The sequence below is a fragment of the Lynx canadensis genome, chromosome E2, assembly GCF_007474595.2.
Source record: "Lynx canadensis isolate LIC74 chromosome E2, mLynCan4.pri.v2, whole genome shotgun sequence".
NCBI lineage: Eukaryota > Metazoa > Chordata > Mammalia > Carnivora > Felidae > Lynx > Lynx canadensis.
Genome location: NC_044317.1, coordinates 39,048,494 through 39,070,833, shown reverse-complemented (window position 1 = coordinate 39,070,833; position 22,340 = coordinate 39,048,494). Strand labels below are relative to the sequence as shown.

Below are 22,340 nucleotides of genomic sequence, written 5' to 3'. Positions count from 1 at the left end.
CTCTGCCACCCCTTAGGGTTGGGGCTGGCTGGGACCCTTGGGGACGGGCCTTAGATTCCCCGTTTGTGTGGCAGGGTAGAAGTGGTGCCCGCCTCCACGGGAGACTCGAAGGCGGCGCTCGCCAAATCGTCGCGACAGCGTCCGCCCGGGCGTGGCTGGTATGGAGCTGACGGGGCTTCTGGCCCCGCGTAGCCGCACAAGGAAAGGTCTCTCTTTGGGACCCACCTGTCTCCTCCGGGAGCTGGGAGTTCTCGGCGCCTCCTGCATGAGGCAGCGCCCAGGGCACTCTTGGGCTCCTCCTCCGAGCCGCCTACTACCCTGGCCTCTCTCCTTCCTCTCTGGTCTCTCCTCCTCTTCCTCCTCTCCTTCCTCCTCCCCTCTTCCTCTTCCCCTTCCTCCTCCTCCTCCTCCTCCTCCTCCTCCTCCTCCGCCGCCGCGCGACCAGGGGGCGCCACAACAGTACTGGACCGCGGCCTGGGGTCGGGACTGGCAGAGGCCTGGGAGGGTTGGACAGAGCGTTCAGGATTCCTGTCCTGGCCCAAGAGCGAATCTGCTCGGCTCCATGGGCGGTAACCAGCACTCTGGAAAGAGCAAGCGCATGCATCCCTGGCTCCCTCGGGTCCGCAGCCCCGGAAAGGATACTTGGCCCTGACCCTGGGTTGGGTTTTGGGGTTCATATAAACTGGTTAATGAGATTAAACAGGTCCGGGTTTCTCATACAGTGTAGACGCTTGAAACCGCCCCTTACCCCCTTCCGTGTGACCTTGGGCAAGAGGCTGAACCACCAGTCTCAGTTTCCTCTTTTTTAAAATGGGGTTGTGAGACAATTAAGTGACTAAATAAATAATGCCTTGGTAACAGTGCTGTGCATGCTGTTGGTACGCACCCATGCTCTGGATAGGAACTGTGCTTTCCTGCTGTCTGAATCCAAGCCCAAACCCTAACCCCAGTTCTTGCCTTAAGATCTATTTTACGAAGGTTCCACGCAGGCACCTTTGAATAGTGACTTGCTGTGATGCATTCACTGAGACAGGTCAAGACAGTGGCACGGGCCCACAGAAGCTGAACCCTTCTAGTTTCCTCCTTCCTGCTCACTTACCTACTGGCCAGCCTCAGCATGTCTCCCTCTGATAATGCTGCTTCCTTTGCCCCACCCCCATTGAAGGACCAGCAACCATATGTGTTTGGCCACACCTGTTCTGAGTGGCCCTGAACTGCAGTGTGATTTTGGATGGGACACCCTTATTCTCCTAAAGAGAGAAAGTCTAACCACAGTGATTTGGGTCTCAAACAGAGGCTTTGTGCAGGACAGGCCCAGGCCTGGGGCTTTGGCTAGTGAGTACCCTGCTGATCTCTGTCTTTTTCCTCCTGACCAGACTGGGGGATCACAGGTGCTAGTTTAAGGGAGGGGAAATTGAAACACAAGGAGACCTAGGAGAAACCAGAAGGGAAAATTGGGGGACCTGGGGGTTAGGCAGACCTCAGCGGTGTGTAGTTCCACCCCTGAGGCCAGGTGTTGGGGCAGGCTTCTTCACAGGGGATGTCCAGAACCTTCTCTGCATCCTGGGCTTGGCACAGACAGTGGCCACACACCCGCAGCAAGAAGAATCCTGTTGTTGGAAGCAGGATTTTTGCAGCAGCTTCAGAGCTGTCAACCATTGTTTTGGAGGGTTTCTGTTGTTTGTTATTGTATTTGCTACTTTCTCAGAACAGCATCCCTTGGCTTTTTCTATGGAGCCAGGTGGATCAGGTGGGGCTGACTCCAGCCCTGCGCCAGGGCCAGGCACACAGCCTGTGCTTGGCCAGGCAGAGCACTGTGTCCCCCTGACCACATCCTGATTAGAGAAGGAATGGTCACATGCCCCACACTGGACCAATGAGAGTCATCCTCAGGACTTTGGCTAGAGCTTCTGAGAAGGACGTGCTTGCTGGTAGGAATATTAGCCTAGAGATACTGGCAGGTACCACACGGAGGATGAGGTAAACATAGGACAAAGCAGAGCTGAGCAAGAAAGAAGACAGATTCCTGAGGACCATACAAAACCCAGATCCAGCCATGCTCACAGGTTAGGTATGCCCCTGGGCTATCCAGACAGAAGTCTCCGTGAATTTTCCTGTTTGACTTGTGTTTCACTTGCAGTTGAACATCTTGAAGTCATCTGACCATCTGGTTGAGCAAAGACCATAGCCACCATTTCTGGATGAGAAGGCGGAGACTTGGGGGTCTGGGACACATGGCTCATCAGAGGTGGATCTGACCTACGGTTATCGCGAGAGAGTCTCTGCCAGGGGGTTCCTGTATCCTCTGGTCTCTCTCCTGGTCTCCTGTTCTGGCCTTCCTCACCAGTGACTCTGGAGCCTCCCAGCCCAGAGATGCCCTTGACTGTATGTTCTCTGGGTCTGTCTTGTCTGTAATTGTACCTCAGGGCCTGCCATAGAAGCTCTTGGCGAATGCTGGTGGAAAGAATGAATGAGTCATTAAACCCCCTGTGGCTGATTGGGGTTTGGAGGGGTTCAGAAAATCAGGAACTCGCAGAGCTTCCCCTCTTCCACCCTGCCCCTGAACTTGGCACGCACGACAGCCTCTTGCCCCTCACCTTACCTGAAATTTTGCTCCAACCCCTCTGCCCTTCCCTGGACCATCTCATTCATGAATGGTGGTATTGGCCCGTCTTGGGTAGCTGAGTGAGGGATGAGCTTCCACTCTAACTCCCGTACCCTGCCCCTGTTGCTCCATTCCAAAGGCTCAGGCACCCCGGAACTCCTTTCAGAAACACACCCTGAAGGGCCATGGCTGCTGCCCACCAGCACGCCAGAAGTGGTGAGTGAGAAGATACGGGAGGAGAGGGCTTGCTGCCGGGCCACGGGCTGTGCACCTCCTGAAATGTGCGGCGGCACATCTGCCTGGAGAAAAAGGGAGGTGGAATTGCAAGCTTCGTTATTTTTACTTTTTGGTGTTGAGGGGCCATCTGTGCAGGTTTGAGCTCATCTGGAGGAACCAGGATTTGTAGATGAAATTCAAATGCAGGATTGCTTTGCAGGCTGTCACGCTGAGACGTTTGCCCAGAGCTGGGGCGGCAGCGCTGATATTTTTGTAGCGGTGGAGAGTCCAGAAGCTGCTCGAGGTGAGTGAGCACGTGCAGCACCGGTCGGTCTTCTCAGCACTGGTGTCACCAAGGGTGCCAGGAGGCACCTGGACTACCAGCTGGGCAAACTGGCTCCCACTGCCCTCCAGGAAGACATCTGGAGGGTAGAAGGTCAGGGGCGCGGAGGTGGGCAATGCCAGAGTGGGACGAGGAGGATCTCTGACCCCCTCGCTTGTCGCTCGTTTCTCCCAAACGACCTCCACGGACATGCAGCCGCACATCCATCCTTAGGGTATGCCCATGGCCCCCAGTGCCAGCTGCAGGACGCCATGATTCCCCCTGCATGGAAATTCCAGAACTGCCTTGTCCAAGGTGCAGGAGGAGTTGGCCACCCCCCACCCCGCCTCTAGTTTCCCACAAACCAAGGCTGTCTGGGAGTGAGGAGGTGTCACTGTGAAGTGGGGACAGGAGGGTCATCCGATCCCCATTCTAAAAGCCCTTTCTGGGGTATTCCAGGTAAGCATCCTGGCATGGGGCTCTCATTTTAACTATCGGCTGCTCACAGCCTGTGCACCACCCCACGCATCCTGTGCTAGTGAAGCTAGTCTCCAAACAACAACACAGGCATCAGGTGTGCACATTTGCCTGGTTAATTTGTAATAGGAAACATTGTTTCTGGCCCAGATGCTTTCCTTGGGCCTGTCCTGGGCCAGATGTGTGCAGCAGCCCGTGATGCAATGGTCCTGGGGAGACAGAGAGCAGGACACAGAGGTTTAGCACATCTCCGTTCGGAAACTCTTTGATGCCATTCCTGACCACTCCTCCCAGGCTCCAGGGTGGGAGGGCGATGACAGACACAGGCAAATGCTTGGTGGCTCTTTCCGTCACCACTGTGCTCCAACACACACACCCTTTCCTAACTTATGCCAGATAATGAAATCTAATGCCAATAGACAGGGATTGTAGGAAGAAAGCAATCCATAACCTACTTTTTTTTCTTTCTCCAAAATGAATGCTTGGGGTGAGGAATGTGATTTGAGGTGCACCAAGAGGGGTCCTTGGGCTCTGAAATACTGCTTCAAACACACGCACACACACCCTGCCCGTCCCTCCCCCCAGAGGACTCCTCACCCCTGTCAGAGAGAGTACCTGTACAGGGAATTATGGCAAAGCAGAATGGGGGTGGGGACAGGGCCTGGGGACACAGCAAGTGGCCACTGCCAGGCAAGACTGCGGCTGGCATTGCCAGGGTACAAAAGTGATGGGGAGAGGGGCCCAGAGTAGGCTCTTCCAGGGCCTTGCTGGGCTCCAGGCTCACGCTGGGGCTGACTAGCTTGGGCAGACAGACCTTTTTTTTTTTTTTTTTTTAAACACAGAAACAAAAGGATGAAATCATTAGCATCAATTGGGCACATTCAGTGTAGATTACTGACATGCCATTGTTATGAGGATAAAAGAAATATAATTAATAAAACCCGCCCAGCCCGCCTTTTGTGCTTCCATGAATTCTTTATTGGCATCTGCATCTATCTCATCCACAGACGAGCCCTCTCTCTTCATTGCCCTGGACATCACTAAAATGAACCGTGCAGAAAATCACTCCCAGGATCTGGAAACTCATCTTTTTCTGCTGCAATTTGTCTTTTGATGCCTCCGTTTTCTCCCTCCCAGGGCAGAATTAGCAGTGCAGCACAAGGTTCCATTCAAGGAAGAACAAAGCCTGGCCCAAGGTCCCTCCCACCGCGGACCATGTCGAGGGCCACCCTGCAGGGCCAGTTCCCTTTCAGGCACCAGCCTTTGTGGGGCGGGGGGCTTTTTCTGAAAGTAGCCCTGGAATCACACCTGCCCCACCTCTGGCCTTGGCATGCGGTACATAGGCTGAGTGTCAAAGGTCACCCTGAGGTCACCAGGCAGCCTAGAGGACCAGGGGGAGGTAGGGCAGGCTTTCAGCCCACCTGCTTGCCAATCTGACTTCTGCCCTGTGCACTGTCGCCCTTGCCCCGTACCCAGCCTTGCTGCCTTAAAGAAAGAAACCTCCTTTGCATGACAGGAAGCAGGGAAGTTCCCTGAAGTGTACTGCAAACCTAAAAACACCGCAAACCCGTCTTTCATCACCACCTGGATGACTGTTTGAAGAGAAACAGAAAACAGCTCTTAACCCCTGAGAGGCTGGGCTCGCACTGAGAGAACATGCTGTGGCCTCCCGCTCGCTGGGCAGATGAGGAAACCCAAGCCCGAAGTAGGTAAGCTGAAAGCCCCATGGCCCTTGGGAGGACTCTACTGAAAATCCAGGAATCAAACACAGTGCCCGTGGGAGGCAGGCAGGTAAAGAACATGTCCTTGGACACCAAGATACTTTGTCCTGGTGTTAGACATACTCAAATATCCGACGCTTCCAGGGAGAGAGATGCTCTGTCACTTTTCTTGAACCTTTCTATTTTCTTCACCCATACTGTTTTCTCACTTTTGCTGGAGGTAGGGGTGCAAGCTATTTGTCTTCTGCAGAAGATTGGCAGTGTGTAGGTAAGGATCAGCAGCAGGGAGCCCCAAGCCAGTGGCAGGGGTGGTGGGAACTCTGGTGCCCTGCCGGGTGCTGGGCAGCCGCAGCTCTGTGTGAGCTCTTCCAAGTTGTAGGTCAGCTCAAATGCTTCAAAACCTCCTTGCGGCCCAGACACAACAGAACCCCACTTGGCAGTGCAAGACCCACAGCCCCAGGCTCCTGCACAGAGCTGGAGGGGGCTGGGGTGGGTGGAGGACACAGAACTTCAGGGGGAGTGCTTCAGACCAAGGCATCATCTCACATGGACTGAGTGCTCCTTCCTTGCCTACAACAAGGTATAATTTGGTTAGGTGCTTGGCAAGAGGGGCATAGAGAACTTTCTGGACAACTGGAGGAATGGATTTGTCTGTCTAGCTGTCTTTCCGATGATGCATTGGAGCCTGAGCTTTTGTATGTCGTCCCACCCTTGCGACCCCTCCAGGAATTAGAATTCATTGGTGTGGGGCTCCTTTGCCCAGAAAAAACACTAGAACAGTAACACCAGTCTCATTCATTTCTGTTAAGGTCTTGCTTTTTGATCTTAATGTTGGTCTTTTGCATATGGAAGATAGCAGGTATTCTCCTGGACATGGAAAAGTAAAAAGTTTAATGAAAGTGACTGCACATGTAAGAATCCATCCATCTCCCCATTCATTCAGGAGAACATATTTTTAATAAGTACCTATCATGTGCCAGGCCCTGCAATCAGGTGCTAAGCAATGAAATCAATAGGCAAGCAATCACTGAAAAATAAAAAGATGGGGGTGAGTTTGTATGGGCATGTGCCTTTTAAACTACTTAAGAGATACAATCAGATGAAGTAGCCCTGTACAAAAACCAGCAAACGTTTTGTCTATTCATATGTTACTGAATGCATAGAAAAAATTCTGGAGCAAGGTATACTCTTTTAACATGAAAACTATTAAGAATGGCATCTCTGGGCGGGGGGGGGTTCACTTTCGAGGTTGTACATGTTTGTGGTACTCTAATTTATTATAACAAACATGTTCCACTTCCATAATCAGAGAAAAACCAAGAAAGTTAAATAATCGCAATTTGAGGGGCGCTTGGGTGGCTCAGTCAGCTAAACGTCTGACTTCAGCTCAGGTCATGACCTCACAGTCTGTGAGTTTGAGCCCCGCGTCGGGCTCTGTGCTGACAGCTCAGAGCCTGGAGCCTGCTTCAGATTCTGTGTCTCCCTCTCTCTCTGCCACTCCCCTGCTCATGTTCTGTCTCTCTCTGTCTCAAAAATAAATAAAAACATTAAAAAAAAATAGCAATTTGAATGGGAAGAAAAGATGGCGGTACCAAGTGCTGGAGCAGATGTGGGAAGGCAGGAACTCTCACACTCCCTGGCTGGGAGGATAAATTGGCATAATTTGGGGAATTAGCTGACGGCATCTAGTCAAGTTGCAGGAGCACATGGCCTTTGACACGGCGATTCCAGGTCTGGTAATGTGCCCGGAGGAATCCACACCCATGGCACACGTGTGCACAAGATGTTCATTGCAGCATTGTCTGTGACGGTGAAGGAATTGGTGACCTATGTGTGGACCGGCCCGGGAGGGAATACATACACTGTGAGATATTCACACAAGAAAACTCTATCACAGTTCAAAATAAATGAATCCAACCCTACGTGCGTCCGCATGGTTATAACTTGAAAATGATGTTGAAAGAAAATAGGAAGTGGTGTTATTATATGTAAGGTCTGATTCCACTTGTGTGAATCTTTAAGACACTCAGGGCAGTGTTTCTGTAAGGCTATTGCTTATGGAGCCAAATATAAATGATAAAAGTCTAAAAATATGTGTGGGAATCATCCACACTGACCTCAGAGTGATTGTTTCCTCTGAGAAGGAAAGAGAGACAGAAAGCTGACGGGGCTGGGGAGGGAGACAAGGGGGCCCTTCAATGGAGTCTTCACTGGTATAGTCCTTAAAAAAAAAAGATGTGAAGCCGATTTGGTGAATCTGGTAAGTCATTGTAGTATTTTCTGAGCTTAAACATTTTTGCCTGTCTGATGCATGTGAGCTGTTTTGTTTTACCTTCCCCTGATGACTTGTGAACTGAGTGGTTTTCCTATGTGTATTGTGTATCCTAGTTCCCATCTTTCCTGAGTGTATGAACAATGGAAAGTGAAGTAAGCAGTTCCCCTAGAAGATGCACGTTGTGATGATGCACAGGTGGAGGCACCCTTCAGGCGGGTGGCTCTGCAGGTGGGGAGCAGGGTGAGCCTGGCAGACTGGAGATGCAAAGTGGGAGCCAGGGAGGCACAGGGGGAGGCGCCAAATGAGTGGTGAGCTTGCCCAGGGCTGGAATGCCGAGGGCAGTGGACCTGAGGCTCCTCCACCTTTTGCCTGGAAGGAATGATACCTGGTGTGTAGCTGGGGGCCTGGGAGAGAGAAATCAGAGAAGTGAGAATTTCCTAAGGGAACAGGTGGGGGGGGCAGGGTTCACTAAGTGTGGCAAAGATGCCCTGAAGGGTGCCATTAGGTTTGCCTTGTGGGGGTCTTGGGTGGCCTTGGTGAGGGCGGTGTGCGGTGCGTGGGGACAGAAGCCCAAAGATCGGGAGACAGAAGGTATATGTGACACCAGAGCCCAGCAAAGAAATGACATCAGTGTGGGCCAGACAAGAGTGGTCTCCTGCAGGAGGTGAGGATCTAGCTGACTGGATGGGTTGACAGGCAGAGGTGCAGAGGCAGAAGTCACTGTGGCCTGAAAAGGGATGTTGGGAAGTCCTTCATGCAGGGCCGTTCAGAAATTCCTGATGCATGTACTACAGTCATTTTCCCAGGGCACGTGGAGGTAGAACTCTGGGCTTGTTTCTTCAGCTCCTGCCTCCTGACGTTGCTCTGAGCACATCACCATCCTCTTCACAAACACCAGCTCCCTGCTGTCCATACATATAGGGACATCAGGCCTGTGTCCAGCTTGACACGTAAAAGCTCATTGTGATGTGGCCTCTGTCACCTCCTCTGCCTCATCTTCCACTTCCTCCACTGACTCGTGACGGCTCTTCACTGGTGGCGGGGGAGGACAAAACAACCCCCTGTCGAACAGAAGTACTGCCCCTGCAACAGACCCGTTCTGTGCCCCCAGACTCCGGGATTCTAGCTGTTTCCTGGTCTCCCCGGCTCACCTGAGCTGTACGCCTGCACCCCATTGCTTTGGTCTCCAGCACTGGGCATGCCCAGCATGCAGCAGGAACTTGCAAGTGAGGGCGCCTCATATCATCCTAGGGAAGCCCCCATCAGAATAGAACTCACTGCACAGTCACAGGTGCTACAGTTTTTGGAATTGGCATTGATCAGGAGAAGCGATTTAAAAGACAGCTGGGGGGGGGGGGTGGCAGAGGGAGTATTTATTTAACGCAGGACACTATTGCCCTCCTGTCTGAGGCTCCTGGGGAATAGTACCTGGTAAGCCTGTGAAACTGAGCACATTAGAGTCTTCTGGAGTTAAATTTGGAATTGGGATGAGTTAGGAAAAATCTATGCTCATTGAATACAAAATGCAATTGTCTGTCAGTGCAGGGACTGAAGTATCTGCAGCAAATTATATTTAAGACTCTATTGTCACAGGCAGATTAGCTAATGCTTGATTTTAAGTATAGGTTTCTAATGCTATTACTCCTGGTTAGCTCTGCCTGGCAGGTAACCTTGTGGAACAAATGACTGCATTGCTTGAATAACATATTTGATCAAACAGGACAATTCTTTCAAAAATTGAGTTCTCTGTGGCAATTTGAGACCTGTAATCAGCAAATTAGATGATTACAGCAGGGATAAAAATAGTCTTCTAACAATGTCCAAGGTATAAATGTGATTTGAATTTCAAAATGTTGAACATGTGGTAGGCAAATGCACGGTTGGGTAAATATGACTAGACATTATCAGATTTGATTTCTCTTTCCAACTCTGCTCTGAGCTACAGCCTAATTTTGCCCGAATAAACTCCAATCTCGTTTGTGTCTGAGTTAGAGGCTAGAAGTGGATCTCGCACTGTGCTCCAAACCTTAAAGGGCTCAAAAGCTTTACTTATCTGCCTTTAGGAACTTAAAGTCCATGTATCCCCTTGGTATGAAACCCATGAAACAATGAGCTGTCCAAGTTCCACCCAGGGAAGATGGCATTGGAAAGCCTTCAACACGCACTACCCGAAGACCAGTGTTTTCTTTCTTCGGCACGGAGGTGGCGGGGGGGGGGGGGGGCAGACGCCAGAGCAGCTCTGGTGAGGTCTAGCCAGCGAACTGCGAGCTGGGGCAGGATGTGAGGATGTGGTTTGCTCTACCACAATCCAATCAGCCCTCATGGTTGGTCAATAAGTTACTCTTAGTTTCTCCTGTAACACAAGGAAGTTAGACTAAGGGGCCACGTCACCTCCTTCTCCGGGTCCTTCCTGCTCACCGTCTCTGCCTCAGAGTGTCTGTCTACCCAGGGTGACCAGAGCTGCCATTTCCACCCCTGATGTCTGTCGGGCATTAGCGGGCCTCACCTGGTTTTAGCTGAATTGCGGAACAAGACTGACTTGGCAGTTGGGTATGCAGAGCCAACCAGTGAAGTGTGTACTAACTACTAGCAAAAGGAGCTCCTTAAATCAGGGAAACTTGAGTTTCCTTACTAGTGGCTCTTAGGGCTCCTGGCAGGGCCACAGAAAATATTGATTACTATGAATTCCACTTATCCATCCAGGACTCATCCTTCATGAGCCCAGGTGATTCCCATGGCAACACTGTCATTTAACAAAAACAAAAACAAAACACCGATGTCCAGAAATGCAACACTCTTAAGTTTACATGTAAGGCATTCTCATCTCAGCGGATCCGGTAATGCTCCGCGATACAAGGGCCAAACAGCCTACGTAGTGTTTACTTCAAACGTGCTTTCAAACCAGTTACCTCACGTGTCAAGCCCTCACACTTACCTGAAGCTTTGAGAAATAGAAATGTTTTTCAGTGCCACAATTTTGCGTAGAAAATGCCAAGTATAAATTAGCCACTTTCAGGAATTTTCCAACAAGTTACTTCCAAATGATCGCCATTTAAAATTCACTGCTTTTTAAGGTGGGAACATCTCTGCCTAAGATGAAGAAATAACTAGCTAGGAGTACCATTTGACTAAATACCATTACATGTAGATTTATAATGCATTTATTAGGAAAACTGTATTAAAGCTTAGAAAACTAGAACATCACAAGGTGAAAAGAGTAGGGTCTCTCTCCACTTCGTCTACAATATGGCACAGTTTTAAAATGGCTGTTTTTCTACTTCAGGCACGACTTTGCAAAATGAGATAAAATACGGAGTCAAAATAAGTGGGATTTATTTGCTCATTCACCCTCCCTTTTATGAACCCATACACCAAAGCACTGCAAGGAAGTGGAACACAAAACCTGACATGACCACCACTATGAGAATGTTCAACAAAATGCAATGTGAACTGTACACATTAGGCCTTAAAGTGGACAGTGGCCTCCTCCATTAGCAAGGCCCATGGTGACTGTATCGATGGTCACAGAACAGACCGTACACTGACATCTGGCCTTGAGCTACATACAATGTTACTTTACATTTTCTTCAAACTATAGTTTTAGGCTACATCATGTTAACAAGTTCTCCAAACAAAAGTTCTTTAGGTTAAGATTTGAGTAAGGATGAAGAGCATTAAGTAACACTAATTACAGATTCTTTATGTCCTTTGGCCTGTCCTAGGGCAGAAATTATACCTAGGAATCCTCTCGGATGCAGACACGACTCCCCCACTACTGCCACAGCCCTCCAGTGAGCCGCCCCTGAGCAGGGCACTGTGGGAGAAATACCAAATGGAAGCCTCATTCCCACTTCAGGGGACCCGTGGGAGGCCTTTGAGGCTGCACCTAGAGCTCATGTCAAAAGTTTTCTTTTAAATATATTTGCTTGAAAGGTGTGAGCTTCAAGAAGTACGAAGTTAAAAAAGAGAACCTGGGATAGCCACATTCAAAGGTGACTTCTAACTTAAATGATCAGACATAGCTCATAAAACCAGCTGTCTCAAAGACAGTGTTATCTTTATTAAAAAACGGATAGACATAGCAGCACTTACAAAATAACAGTTCATAAAAGGCATTGTATATTGTCAACTGATAGTGTGAAAAGGGCAGGCCCCCAGCACAGCTGGTTGTGGGCTCCACATCACAATGCTCACAACCACCTGTTCCACTCAATACGACACAACCCAGAACACCCAAGGGGAGACCAACAGCAACGTGGCACTCCTCGACTTCAAGCCTTTGTTATCTGTGTGAATAGTCAATCAAGTCAAGTATCACCCTCCTTAGCAGCATCTGGAGCACTCATTGGTGTTCTGGAGGTGGCTGGTGTACTTGACCCACTTATTTAAAAAAACCTAAGCGTTCAATAAAAAACACTTCTCCCTGTCCAATGCCATCCACAGAAACACTTCGGTTGCGGAAGAGACGTGCGCTTCCATTTAAATGTCTGTAAAAGCTAATGCGGGCCTCTGCCGCGGTGCACAGAAGAGAACTTGGAGCAGGCACTTCTGCACAACTGTCTTTGGTGGAGAATGCTGGTGTGGTCACGCTGTCCCCTGCCCACTGCTCTGCTTCTTGCTGCTCTGTGGGGGAGTGAGGACCCCGGTGGGGAGAGGAGAAATCCTGTTTTGTTCAGACAATATGGCTTTCTTTGCTTGGGCTTTGTCCTGTTAAGAACAAAAGTGAGAAATGTTAAAATGGAAGAGTGTATCCTTTGGGCTTCGCGTTCTGTGTGCTCTTTTCTAAGGAAATGAGGGGAAAAAAATAGCAAAGAACAATCTAAAAGTCTCTGGTCTACATGCTATTCAGACACAGCATCTACTGACCACAATTTTCTTTTTTAAGGAACCAAAAGAATTGGACTCTTTCTGGGATATCTGGAGCCTGCCTGAAGAAAAGTGAAGAGGCTATTTAAGCAGTTTTAAGGAATTTATCTGGGAAACGAGGAAGGCTACTGACCAGCAAATCCAAGCTGTTTATATGGGTCTGGATGTTGTGTGCATCTTCAGCAGGAACTCCCCTGAAGTGCTTAAGTTTTGAACTTCCTGTCTCCCTTATGACCATTGCAAATGGAACCATCCACTTGACACACTTCTCTATATCACACCACTGATACCCTGCAACGAAAATAAATTTTAGGCTCAATTGGTTTGGAAGTTTAGTACACCTTGTGAATGGACCGGAAAGCCAACGTACCTGAAACCTTTTGCATCAATTCAGAGGAAGAGAAATGATACAAGGCAGAAGCAGCAAGTACACCATAGGGAAATTCTAAGCAGCCAACATCCAGGACACAAAGATCTAAAAGCTATGGAGAAGAAAAAGAACACTGAGGCAGATGGCCAACATACATCCCTTCTAGAGTTAATCTAATGACGGGGTAGGCAGCCCCACAGAGGTAACAGAGCCACTTACCTCTGCAATCTGTATGAAGATTTGCTGGGGATACTGTGGCAGGAGCACTTCATATAAATCATTTAGATATGCAACCTGCATATATACATTCAGCCAGGACACAATGGTCAGGGGACTTAAATGCCACTTAAGGGCCTAAGGGAAAACAGACAAAAGAGACCAATGGTTGAGAAAAGAAAAAGGTATTTCTGCTCCCCTTGGGCCTCTAAAGGAGTTCAAAATGAAGCCATGTTCCACGCCACAATGTGTCCAGCTGGAGAACACCTAGGCAGATGCACTCACACGAATGTGGAAAAGCTATTATGTATGCATTTTTTAAAAAGGACTGAAAAATTAACTTGTAACATACCTTCATAATGATTAATTCCATGCTAAGAATTTCCTCTCCTGAACAAGCCCCATCTGTAACATACGCAAACTGGTGCAGCTTTGGAGGATAGATTTCCTAAAAGGAAATATAAGGGAGAAACAACTAGCAAAAATCTCTAATAGTTTTAACTTATAATGTACATCCAAATATTGTTTTTAGTATTCTACCAGGAAAAGAGAGAGGGAGCACCATGGAATACATATAGGGGCTACTCTGCTGGTCAAAATGTGTTCACTGTGAAAGAAACAACTCCCCCCGCCCCAATAAAGAAATGCATAAACACAATTTCTATTCAGTGGGGAGAGTTTTGAAATTTTCACCTTTTTAATACCTTTAGCAACATGTTTGCAAGTTAGGCCCATCCACCCTTCTAAGCATTCCAAAATTTTTAATCCTCTTGGGTCAAAGTTCAATTTTTTGGCTTAAAGTAACTACATTAACTTAAACATTTTATAGACTCACTACTTCTCTCACTTCTTGGTTAATTTCTAGCCCTTTCTGCATGTATCTTTACTTTAGATGACCTCAAATTAGAAAAACGTAGACAAAAAGTTGGCGTCTTCCAGTAATCTCAGAGGATCTCAAGAAACGGCATATGCCACATAACATTTGAAAATGATTTACCTCAAGTTTGGCAGCAATAAATAAAGATGAAATCCCAATAAGCTGTAAAAGTGTTTTTACGATATTTTGTTGTGTTGCCATGTACCGATCAAAGAAATCCTGTGCCAAGTAAAATGTCTCTCTGTGAAGTTTATAGACTTCACACACCTGAAAAAACAGTAAGTTTTAGAACAGTTACTTGAGGAAAAAAGAAAGACAAAAAAAAAAAAAAAAAAAAACCCCACAAAACCCAAAAACCAAAAAACAACAAAAACATAAACATTTGTCATGAGTTTTGGTGAAGGACAATATAACCAAATCAGGAGAGACAGAACTTTGCTTTTCTGAAAGGATTGTTACCTTGCTTGTCCCCAAGCACGCACACAATGAAAAACTAGAACTCACATACAAGGATTAAGTGTTCTATGATCTACATTAATAATAATAATAGTAAGAGCAAATGTTCACAGGCAGGGGAAGGAAGGTACGTTCATCGCCTGGTACAGCAGCATTTTCATGGAAAAAGTGTGCATAATTATCTCAAACTGTAATATCAGGACTATGCCTGCCCGGCCCACCTCATAGGATTGCTGAGCGACAGGGGAAAATGGTGTGCATGAGGGAGCTGAAGAAGACCAAGGAAATATTAGACCACAACTCATCACCACCATCAAATGTCTGTTTATACATATAAAACTGCTATTCCTAAACAGGCCTTCCCACGTGTAAGTGTAATTCATGGGGTTAAGGCGCCAGAGAAACAACAGAACATTAATAGAAAATTCCATCAATCACCAAACAGTATTTCTAAAGTCCAGGCTAGGGCATATTTAAAGTCAGTTTTCATAAAGTAACACAATTACAATCTGATCAGAAGTGAAACTAGAGCTTCTGTCCTCTCAGGAACAAACTCTCAAACCTGTGTCACCCGGCTCACAACTGGGCACACAGCATGAGCGCCGCCTTTCCCACACGTGTGCTGACTTCCTGGCAGGGCTAGAGGCTGAGAAACAGCATCACTGCACACAAGCCTCAAGTATTGTCTCAGCAAGGACAAAACGGTTACCATTCTTTTCTATCTTTTCAATGGTATTACATGACTTTTTTGACGGACTTTCAGAGAAAAACCTTCCTTAAAGTACTTGGCATCAACTGCATAATACAAATAGAACTTCCCAGTCACAACATCTAATGAGTTGAAGCGTGGGAGAATGCAGCACACTACACATCTAATGCTTCAAGGAATTATAAATTGACCCAGAAAGGGCCCAGAAAGTCTATGTGCCATAGTGGGCCTGTGGATGGCACCTGCAAGGCCTCTAGTTTCAAGCAGGCCTGCCAAAGAACTCAGTACAGAAAATGTTAATATTTTCAGAGACCAATAAAGAAAAGCGAATTAATAATGGTAAAAACAGCTATCTTTTCTTGCCTATTATGTAAGCTGCACTTCATACACACTATTTCTAATCCATATAAACTCTGCAAGGAAAATACTGGTAGCAAATATTACAGATGAGAAAACCAAGATTCTAAGTTAAGTGACTTGCCTGATGAAGACACATAGATGGTGGCAGCAGGGGATTTGATTCTAGGATGAGCATAACAGGGGTACGAATACCCCTGGACACACACTTTCCAAAGAGTACAGAGCAGTTTGTTTTTAGGGAGTATTTAGGCATGCAACTTCCTTATGTCCTTTTCCACAAAATCGATCTGCCTGAGATGTCCTTCAACATCACAGAAGATGTTGAACATCCCATTTCTCATCACCCAAGGCTCACAGAGGTGTCCAGGAAGCATCCTGAGGCACTACTGAGTCACCCACACTTCCTCTCAGAAAGAGGTACACTGCCCATACAATATCGCTTTTTATGTTTAATTACCCATCAAAATATGTAATACTTGTTCTTTTTCTTAATTCATTTTTTTACTATTTATTTTTGAGAGAGCAAGAGAGAGAAAGACAGACAGTGTGGGGGAGGGGCTGAGAAAGAGGGAGACAGAGGATCTGAAGAGGGCTCTGCGCTGACAGCAGAGAGCTTGATGTGGGACTCAAACCCATGAACCGTGAGAGCATGACCTGAGCCCAAGTTGGGTGCTTAACTGACTGAGCCACCCAGGCACCCCAGTACTTGTTCTTTTGATCAATTGTTGCAGAGAAGTACGATAGTGTGGCCAATAAAAGAATTAACCGATATATTTTGTTAAGAGGATATTCTGTGGGGAAAGGGAAATGGATTCTAAAGAGTTAAAAAGGAACAATGTAAGCTCTCTGTTAAAGATAAGCCTGTTCATATATTTTTAAAACTTATGATAGTGGCTATCAAATAGCTGTTATCTGCATTCCACTGGATATATTTAAAAGTAATTTAATTAACAAAGACCAAATATCAATATTTACAGTTAAGTGGAAAATAGAACTTCTGGAATTATTTGAGCTTTGAAGAAAAAAATTCGATGCCAACTTAAAAGCAGATATCTAAGAGGTAAAGAGACTTCAGAAATTCTAAGGTAGAATGCAAGCAAAACGTTAAACTGCTGTAGTATATATACCACAGCCTCAGAGACACAGAATGTGTCGATGGGATGAAACGCACAGAGATCATAACAACACAGAAGATTCCAGAAGTGGTCAATGCTTCCAGTCAGCAGGAAGACTCAAGCTCACCTCCATTAACCAATCCAGAAGAATTGCTCGCATTTTAGGCTGCAGGAGAGGGTGCCGCTGCATAAAGTGCTTATCCCTTAAGTAGGTCTTCTCCTTGTTTAACATGATTTTCCAAACCTCGTCTCTATTTGCCCAGCTACAAAACACACAACCAAGTGAAAAACAACAGGTAGGTGTCAATATGCATCCATTCTAACTCGGTGAGCTTGAGCACAAGGAGGAAGAGACCTGGAAAGCACGTGGTGGTCAACTTACTTCAGTATAGGCAGTGGTGAGGCTCTGGAGGGCATGAAACTCTGAGGCCCACAGGTGGAACTAGGGTACGTTGGCTCATCCTCTTCTTTGTCAGGTGTAGGAATCAAGGAGCAGGGGTTTTCACACACTGAACTGCCATCCCAAGGCTATAGAAGAAAAACGTATTTTTAAATGTTTGACGCGAGCCAGCTATTTTTGCATTCATTGATTTGTAGAACAGCTAGCAAAACAGAAAATGCCTTAACACTGCAGAGCAATCTCCAGACCTAAATATATATTCTGGCTTAAATTAAGATGAATATGGAACAGCGAAGGAAAAGCCACAGTGATGACCCCAGGCTTTCGTTTCATTCGTCATTGACTTAGGAGTCTATACAGTAGTTATCTAAGAAAACTCCAAAGTCAGTAGCATTTGGATCCTCCACACTGTCACACTCGTAAGAAGTACCTGAGCAGTAAGACGGATGCAAGGGGGGTTAAGCTAAAACACCAATACCTCTTACAATACAATATGAACCAAACCGAACCACAAATTCATTTGCAGACCAGTAAGACACTGTGCATAATTTCTGAAGTATCTCGTGGGATTATCTGGTCACAACTCAAAAATTTGCTTAACAAGTACAACTAATTTACAAAAATTTCTTAAAAGTGAAAGAATTTCCAATAAAAGTATTTCGTTACATAAGCACTGCATATTCACCAGTTACGCTTGTGAAGATCAAAAATGTAAACTGATTACCATCTATATTTAAAGTCTCCCCATCTGAAAACAAAAACCCATCGAATGTGCATCTTTCGGTATTACATAATGGGGACGTTTTGTTTTCCTTAACTCAAAACAAAACAGAGTATCTGCCTAGTTAAAACCAAATCCAGGAATGGTCACAGGATATACTAAGAAGTCTGTGGAGACAGAAGCCAGATACCCCTGAAGACCTTTGAATCCTGCCCCCAAAGTCTTGCAAAGAATAAGATTCAAATAACTGACAAGTGAATAAACCATCATTAAAAACCCAAACAATTTGCTTTTCTTGTAAAGGTTCCAGATCCTTAATGTTATTCAATTTTCAATATTTGGAATATACTAAGGTCATTTTGCCATTTAGAAAATTTTCTCTTTAAAGCTACTCTGTTTATCATCCTACTCTGAAAAGAAACCTATGATTGACTTTTTTGAATTATAAAGAGTGATTGTGTTGACAATATGGCAGGTAACAATCCCACCAGCACGGAAGCCTTGGCATTTTTTTTTTTAACACAGACAGCTCATGAAGGTTGACTAAAGAAAAGCGACAATGGGATGACTAGAAATAAGCATGGGGGGACTTGGGCTCCAGGTGCTGCCTGGAAAGTATGGTAGACGGAGGCTATCACAGCACACCAGCCACTTTCAGAGGAAGCCAGAGCACTTTCCGTGTACTAAGAGAGCAAAGCAGGATAAAGCTCTTCTCCACCCAGGGTGCAAAGAATTGGGCATGCAAATTAGCCATGACAACCCCTGCCAACAGCTGTTCCAGAAGGGCAGCCTCCTCTTCCAGCTCTAGTATCACATGCTGGTAGCATTTCCTTGATTCAAAAAGGGTCACATTACAAGTGCCTCAAGTTGCTCTTCATTCAAGAATAAATTCTAGTTTTGAAGGCAGAAGCTGGGTGCCACCCTCTACAGCCAGATGGCCGAAATAGCGGAGAGCAGGCTTTGGGGGATAAAATGGTGGCAGTTTCTAACCTGCAGGTTCATAGACAGATTGTGTGAACCACAGCAGATAAATGGTTCTGAAAGTTGGCCCTTAACTTGAGCCTATACCGGGTTTCAAAGGAGGCGAGATCGGTCCGACTTTAGGAAGGAATGGGATAAGAGCAAGAGACCAATTTTCACTACTTGTAATCACTTCAGACTCCTTATGCCACTTTTAAATAAGAATAGAACTACTTATGTAAAATTAGGTTCTGCGAAGTCATTCACGGAAAGTCCAGCATTTCACTCACACAAAAGGTCAGGTCTTATGCAAAAAATTAAACAAAATGGATGTGTTAAATGGATTTTAGATAAAAGGGTATTCTTTTTGTTAAGAAAGGTCTAAGGTAAGAATCAAAGGTTCTCTGAGGTCTTGATGAAGCAGTTATAAGGAAGTTAGCGTAATGGCTACAAGTGACTCAAGGCTACTGTACTGTGTTGAACTGTAACTCCCGAGAAAAATTGTGTGTCATTAATAGGCAAAAAGGTTGTGTTACCCCAAAACTCTAGCTTCATGAATCTACACAGAGAAATAACAAAAGACAACAAATTCCTCTGTAAACAGATGGACAGTTTTCAAGCTATCTGCTCTACAAAATGTGCAGAAACCTGTTGTCACTAATCTCTGAACAACCATGAAAATTCCTTCTAGTTAGTGGGAAATGATACGGCTATTCATGTACCACAGTTATCAACTGTCCGCAGTTTAGGGATAGGACCACAGACAGCCCCACTTAGGCACCCTAGCACCTTGAGAACACAAACTATTCTAAAACTCGAAGAAGTCAATATGGATGCCTTTACTTCATTCTCAGTTGGAAATTTCAATTCAAACAGCTGGGAAAACAAGCAACCTTGAGTTTCACAAAGTGGAGATCCATTTTATCATAACCCACAAAAATCAAATTGCTTAAGGTTTTTTGTTTTTAAGGAGAGAAAAAGAAAAGGAAAGAACTGGGATGCGCTGTCTCATTTCCTTCCCTAAAGTGAATGAAGTATTTCTTCTTCTAATAGAGAAGGAAATCATCAACCCCTAGTTCAATATTCGGTGGACCGCCCCAGAAATGCTAATTCCTAAGGTCTTATGTGCAGTCACAATTGTTACTGCAAACCCACTGCTTTAAAGCCCTTCACTCTGCCAGAGCCAGCTATGGCTGTTGCTTACTGCCCAGCAAAGTGATGTGCAGCCCAGTGCTAACCTAGTTGGAACCATTGCCCTCAGCTCAAATAATACTCCTGCTCAGCTTTTATCCGTGATAGGGTCAGAAGGCCCGATCCACTAGTTTGGAGATAGGTTGCTTCCCCTGCTAGAACCATTAACTATGGTCTCCAGCCATTTCTGGAGGTAGAGAGATAACACAAGCTTTTTCTGGTAGGAGCTTCTGATATTGTAATGATATCATGAGCACGCAGGAAATTTGGCGGTAACTCCATGAAGGAGAGGCAAGAGAAGTGGACTACTCAATTGAAAAAATGTGTTGAGACACATATGTCATTACACAGAATGTTCCACTAACATTCTGGCTGAGGCCAGGTGGAGCCCCAGACAGCAGTGATCATTGTAGGTAACTGCTAGATGGGCTGAGAACTTCCAGAAGGGGGTAAAAGTTAGAAACCTGACCTAAAGGGGGGGTGGGAGGGGGAATGGAGGTCCTTAAGCACCATGATGGAAAAACAGTAGCATGGATGGGGAGAATTCATGGTTGCTCATGAACACACACAAACACCCATCATCATACCCAAAGAGCTCTGTGTCAGGAGCCCTCCCCCCAGTTCACCAGCCCAGAGACAAGGCCCTAGGATGAACTCCGCCCCTGATTGCACAGGACTCTGGGTTACTTTCCTCCTCTGAGTCTGAGTTTCCTCAAGGGCAAAAGGAGAGGACTGAGTTATTTGATGTCCATTCTGGTTCTTCCAGACATCAGCGCATATTTGTAATCTCAAAGGTGCCGGTCAGGAACACAAGACCTCGCTGGAATCCCAAAGCTGGCAGAGGTCAGTGCCACTGACAGGCAGAGCTCAGCCATATGTACTGTGGCCAAAGGTAGAGAAAAACCCTTCAGCAGGAGGGTTTTGGAGACTGAGACTCAATTTAACCCACAAAGAGCAGGAGGCCCTCCACCTAGGCCCAATTAGCAACTGTACCTACCTGACTGCTGCACTGGCTTCTCACAGTCCTGTCAATTTTTGCAATTTCTTCATCTGGATCCTGCAAAAACTAACATAAAACAACCCCCACCCCACAAGGAAACACACCAAACAACCCAAAGACAAAAACAGAAAAGAGAGAAAAAGTTGGTTAGGTTATAGGCACCATTTCTGCCAAATGCACCCCATTAACCCCCTAACAATAAACATGTGGTGGATGGAGCCCAGTCTGGTACCCAGGTAAGATTGTGGGGGGGGGGGGTCTCCTCCCCAACCTGTCTCCTTTGTACTCACAACAGCCACATTTGCCTTTCTTTTCCTGGAGCGAACAGAGACATCGGTGCCACTTTCCTCTTTCATGGTGTCCCGTTCCTTTGCATCCCTGCAAAGCCAGGGTGGCACAGAGGTCAGGGTGAATTCTCCCCAAATCTAGGTCCACCCCTCCCCCACCGCTGAACACCCTTCCCGTCCCCCCCAGCGACCGGGCCACTCACCTCTCCCTTCTCTCCCTCGGCATGGCTTGGGGCGTGGGATCAGATCTCAGGCCTTGGGGGCACAAACCGGGCAGTGGGGTGAGGAGGACCAGAGGTGGGGGGCCAGGGCCCGCCGGCCCGCCCCGGACACCCCTCCCCCTCCCGCGCGGGCGGCGGCGGCGGCGGGAGCCTCCCGGGCCGGTCAGGAAAATGGCCGATGGGCCCGGGGTGGCCTGTCACCCGCGGCGCCGCCACCAACCCGCGATGCCGGGTCCGAACCGGGGGTTGGGGGGGGGGCCCGGACGACCCCCGGAAATCCCCTCCTGCCCATCGCCTTCCTTGGGGCTCAAGCTGCCTCAGTCTCCCCCTCAACACCTTCCCATGGTCCGTCTCTGAGCCACCCTACAGGGGCACCCCACGCTGACGACTTGGGGACCTGGCGACCCGGCCTCGCCCCACCCCCACCCCGGCCCGGCCCGACCCGGGCGCTCTGGGAGTCCTCGCCGCCGCACCGTCCCGCAGCCCCGCGGCCCCACGGCAGGGCCCTTACCCAAAGCCGTCTCCGCGGCAGGCAGGCGGCACGAGCTGAGGCCCGACGCAGGAGGCAGAGGCGAGCGGGAAGCCGGGAGGCGGGAGGCGGCGGCGGGCCGAGCGCGCGGCGGTGGCGGGATCCGCGCCTGCCCCCTACACCGCGCTGGCGGCCGAGCCGGCTGCTCCTGCGCCCGGCTAAGAGCGGGACATTTAAAAATCCCTGCGCGCGGAACCGGCCCCCGGCCCGCCCTCGCGCCCTCCCGCCACCCTCCGCCCCGCCCCGGCCGCTCAGAGCCCCTCAGCGGCCGCCCGAGGGCCCGGGCCCGCCCAGCAGCCGCCCTCAGGACCGCCCCGCCGCGGCGCAAGCCAGCCGAGGCGCTCCGAACCGAAGGGGGGCGGGGCCTGAGCGGGGGCGGGGCTAAGTGACAGGGCCTGCGCGCCGCAGGGGCGGGGCCGGGGCCGTGGCGGGGCCTGCGCGGCGCA

At 47.9% G+C, this 22,340-nt stretch overlaps 1 protein-coding gene and 1 long non-coding RNA gene across 5 annotated transcripts; one reads left to right on the top strand and one right to left on the bottom strand.

The window, feature by feature from the left end:
- The first annotated feature begins 1,927 nt into the window (after window positions 1–1,927).
- Window positions 1,928–14,061, top strand: LOC115502775. Of its 3 annotated transcripts, none has more exons than XR_003965191.1 (6): window positions 1,928–2,066; window positions 2,141–2,248; window positions 2,745–2,821; window positions 3,042–3,125; window positions 5,137–5,329; window positions 12,502–14,061. It is a non-coding gene; the product is annotated as an uncharacterized LOC115502775 (long non-coding RNA). The 3 variants fall into 3 exon arrangements; XR_003965190.1 differs by having other exon boundaries at window positions 2,141–2,385; XR_003965189.1 differs by having other exon boundaries at window positions 2,141–2,821.
- CCNE1 (cyclin E1) lies at window positions 11,643–22,095 on the bottom strand. Of its 2 annotated transcripts, none has more exons than XM_030298490.1 (12): window positions 21,877–22,095; window positions 21,348–21,399; window positions 21,148–21,235; window positions 20,855–20,914; window positions 16,968–17,113; window positions 16,713–16,848; window positions 14,066–14,212; window positions 13,421–13,516; window positions 13,072–13,206; window positions 12,853–12,964; window positions 12,616–12,773; window positions 11,643–12,323 (listed from the first exon to the last, which is right to left on the bottom strand). In XM_030298490.1, exons 2-12 carry the CDS (start codon window positions 21,368–21,370, stop codon window positions 12,201–12,203), a joined length of 1,224 nt encoding a protein of 407 aa, XP_030154350.1. In that variant the 5' UTR covers window positions 21,371–21,399; window positions 21,877–22,095; the 3' UTR covers window positions 11,643–12,200. The 2 variants fall into 2 exon arrangements, with proteins under 2 accessions (XP_030154350.1, XP_030154349.1); XM_030298489.1 differs by having other exon boundaries at window positions 20,855–20,923; window positions 21,877–22,094.
- Between the last annotated feature and the right edge of the window lie 245 nt (window positions 22,096–22,340).

Coding starts and splice junctions, on each gene's coding strand:
- CCNE1 (XM_030298489.1), bottom strand. CDS start 21,370: ATGCCGAGGGAGAGAAGGGAGAG. Junction 13,207..13,420: donor TGGAATTAATCATTATGAAG/GTATGTTACAAG, acceptor GTTTTCCCTTAG/GCCCTTAAGTGGCATTTAAG. Junction 12,774..12,852: donor ATTGATGCAAAAGGTTTCAG/GTACGTTGGCTT, acceptor TTTTCGTTGCAG/GGTATCAGTGGTGTGATATA.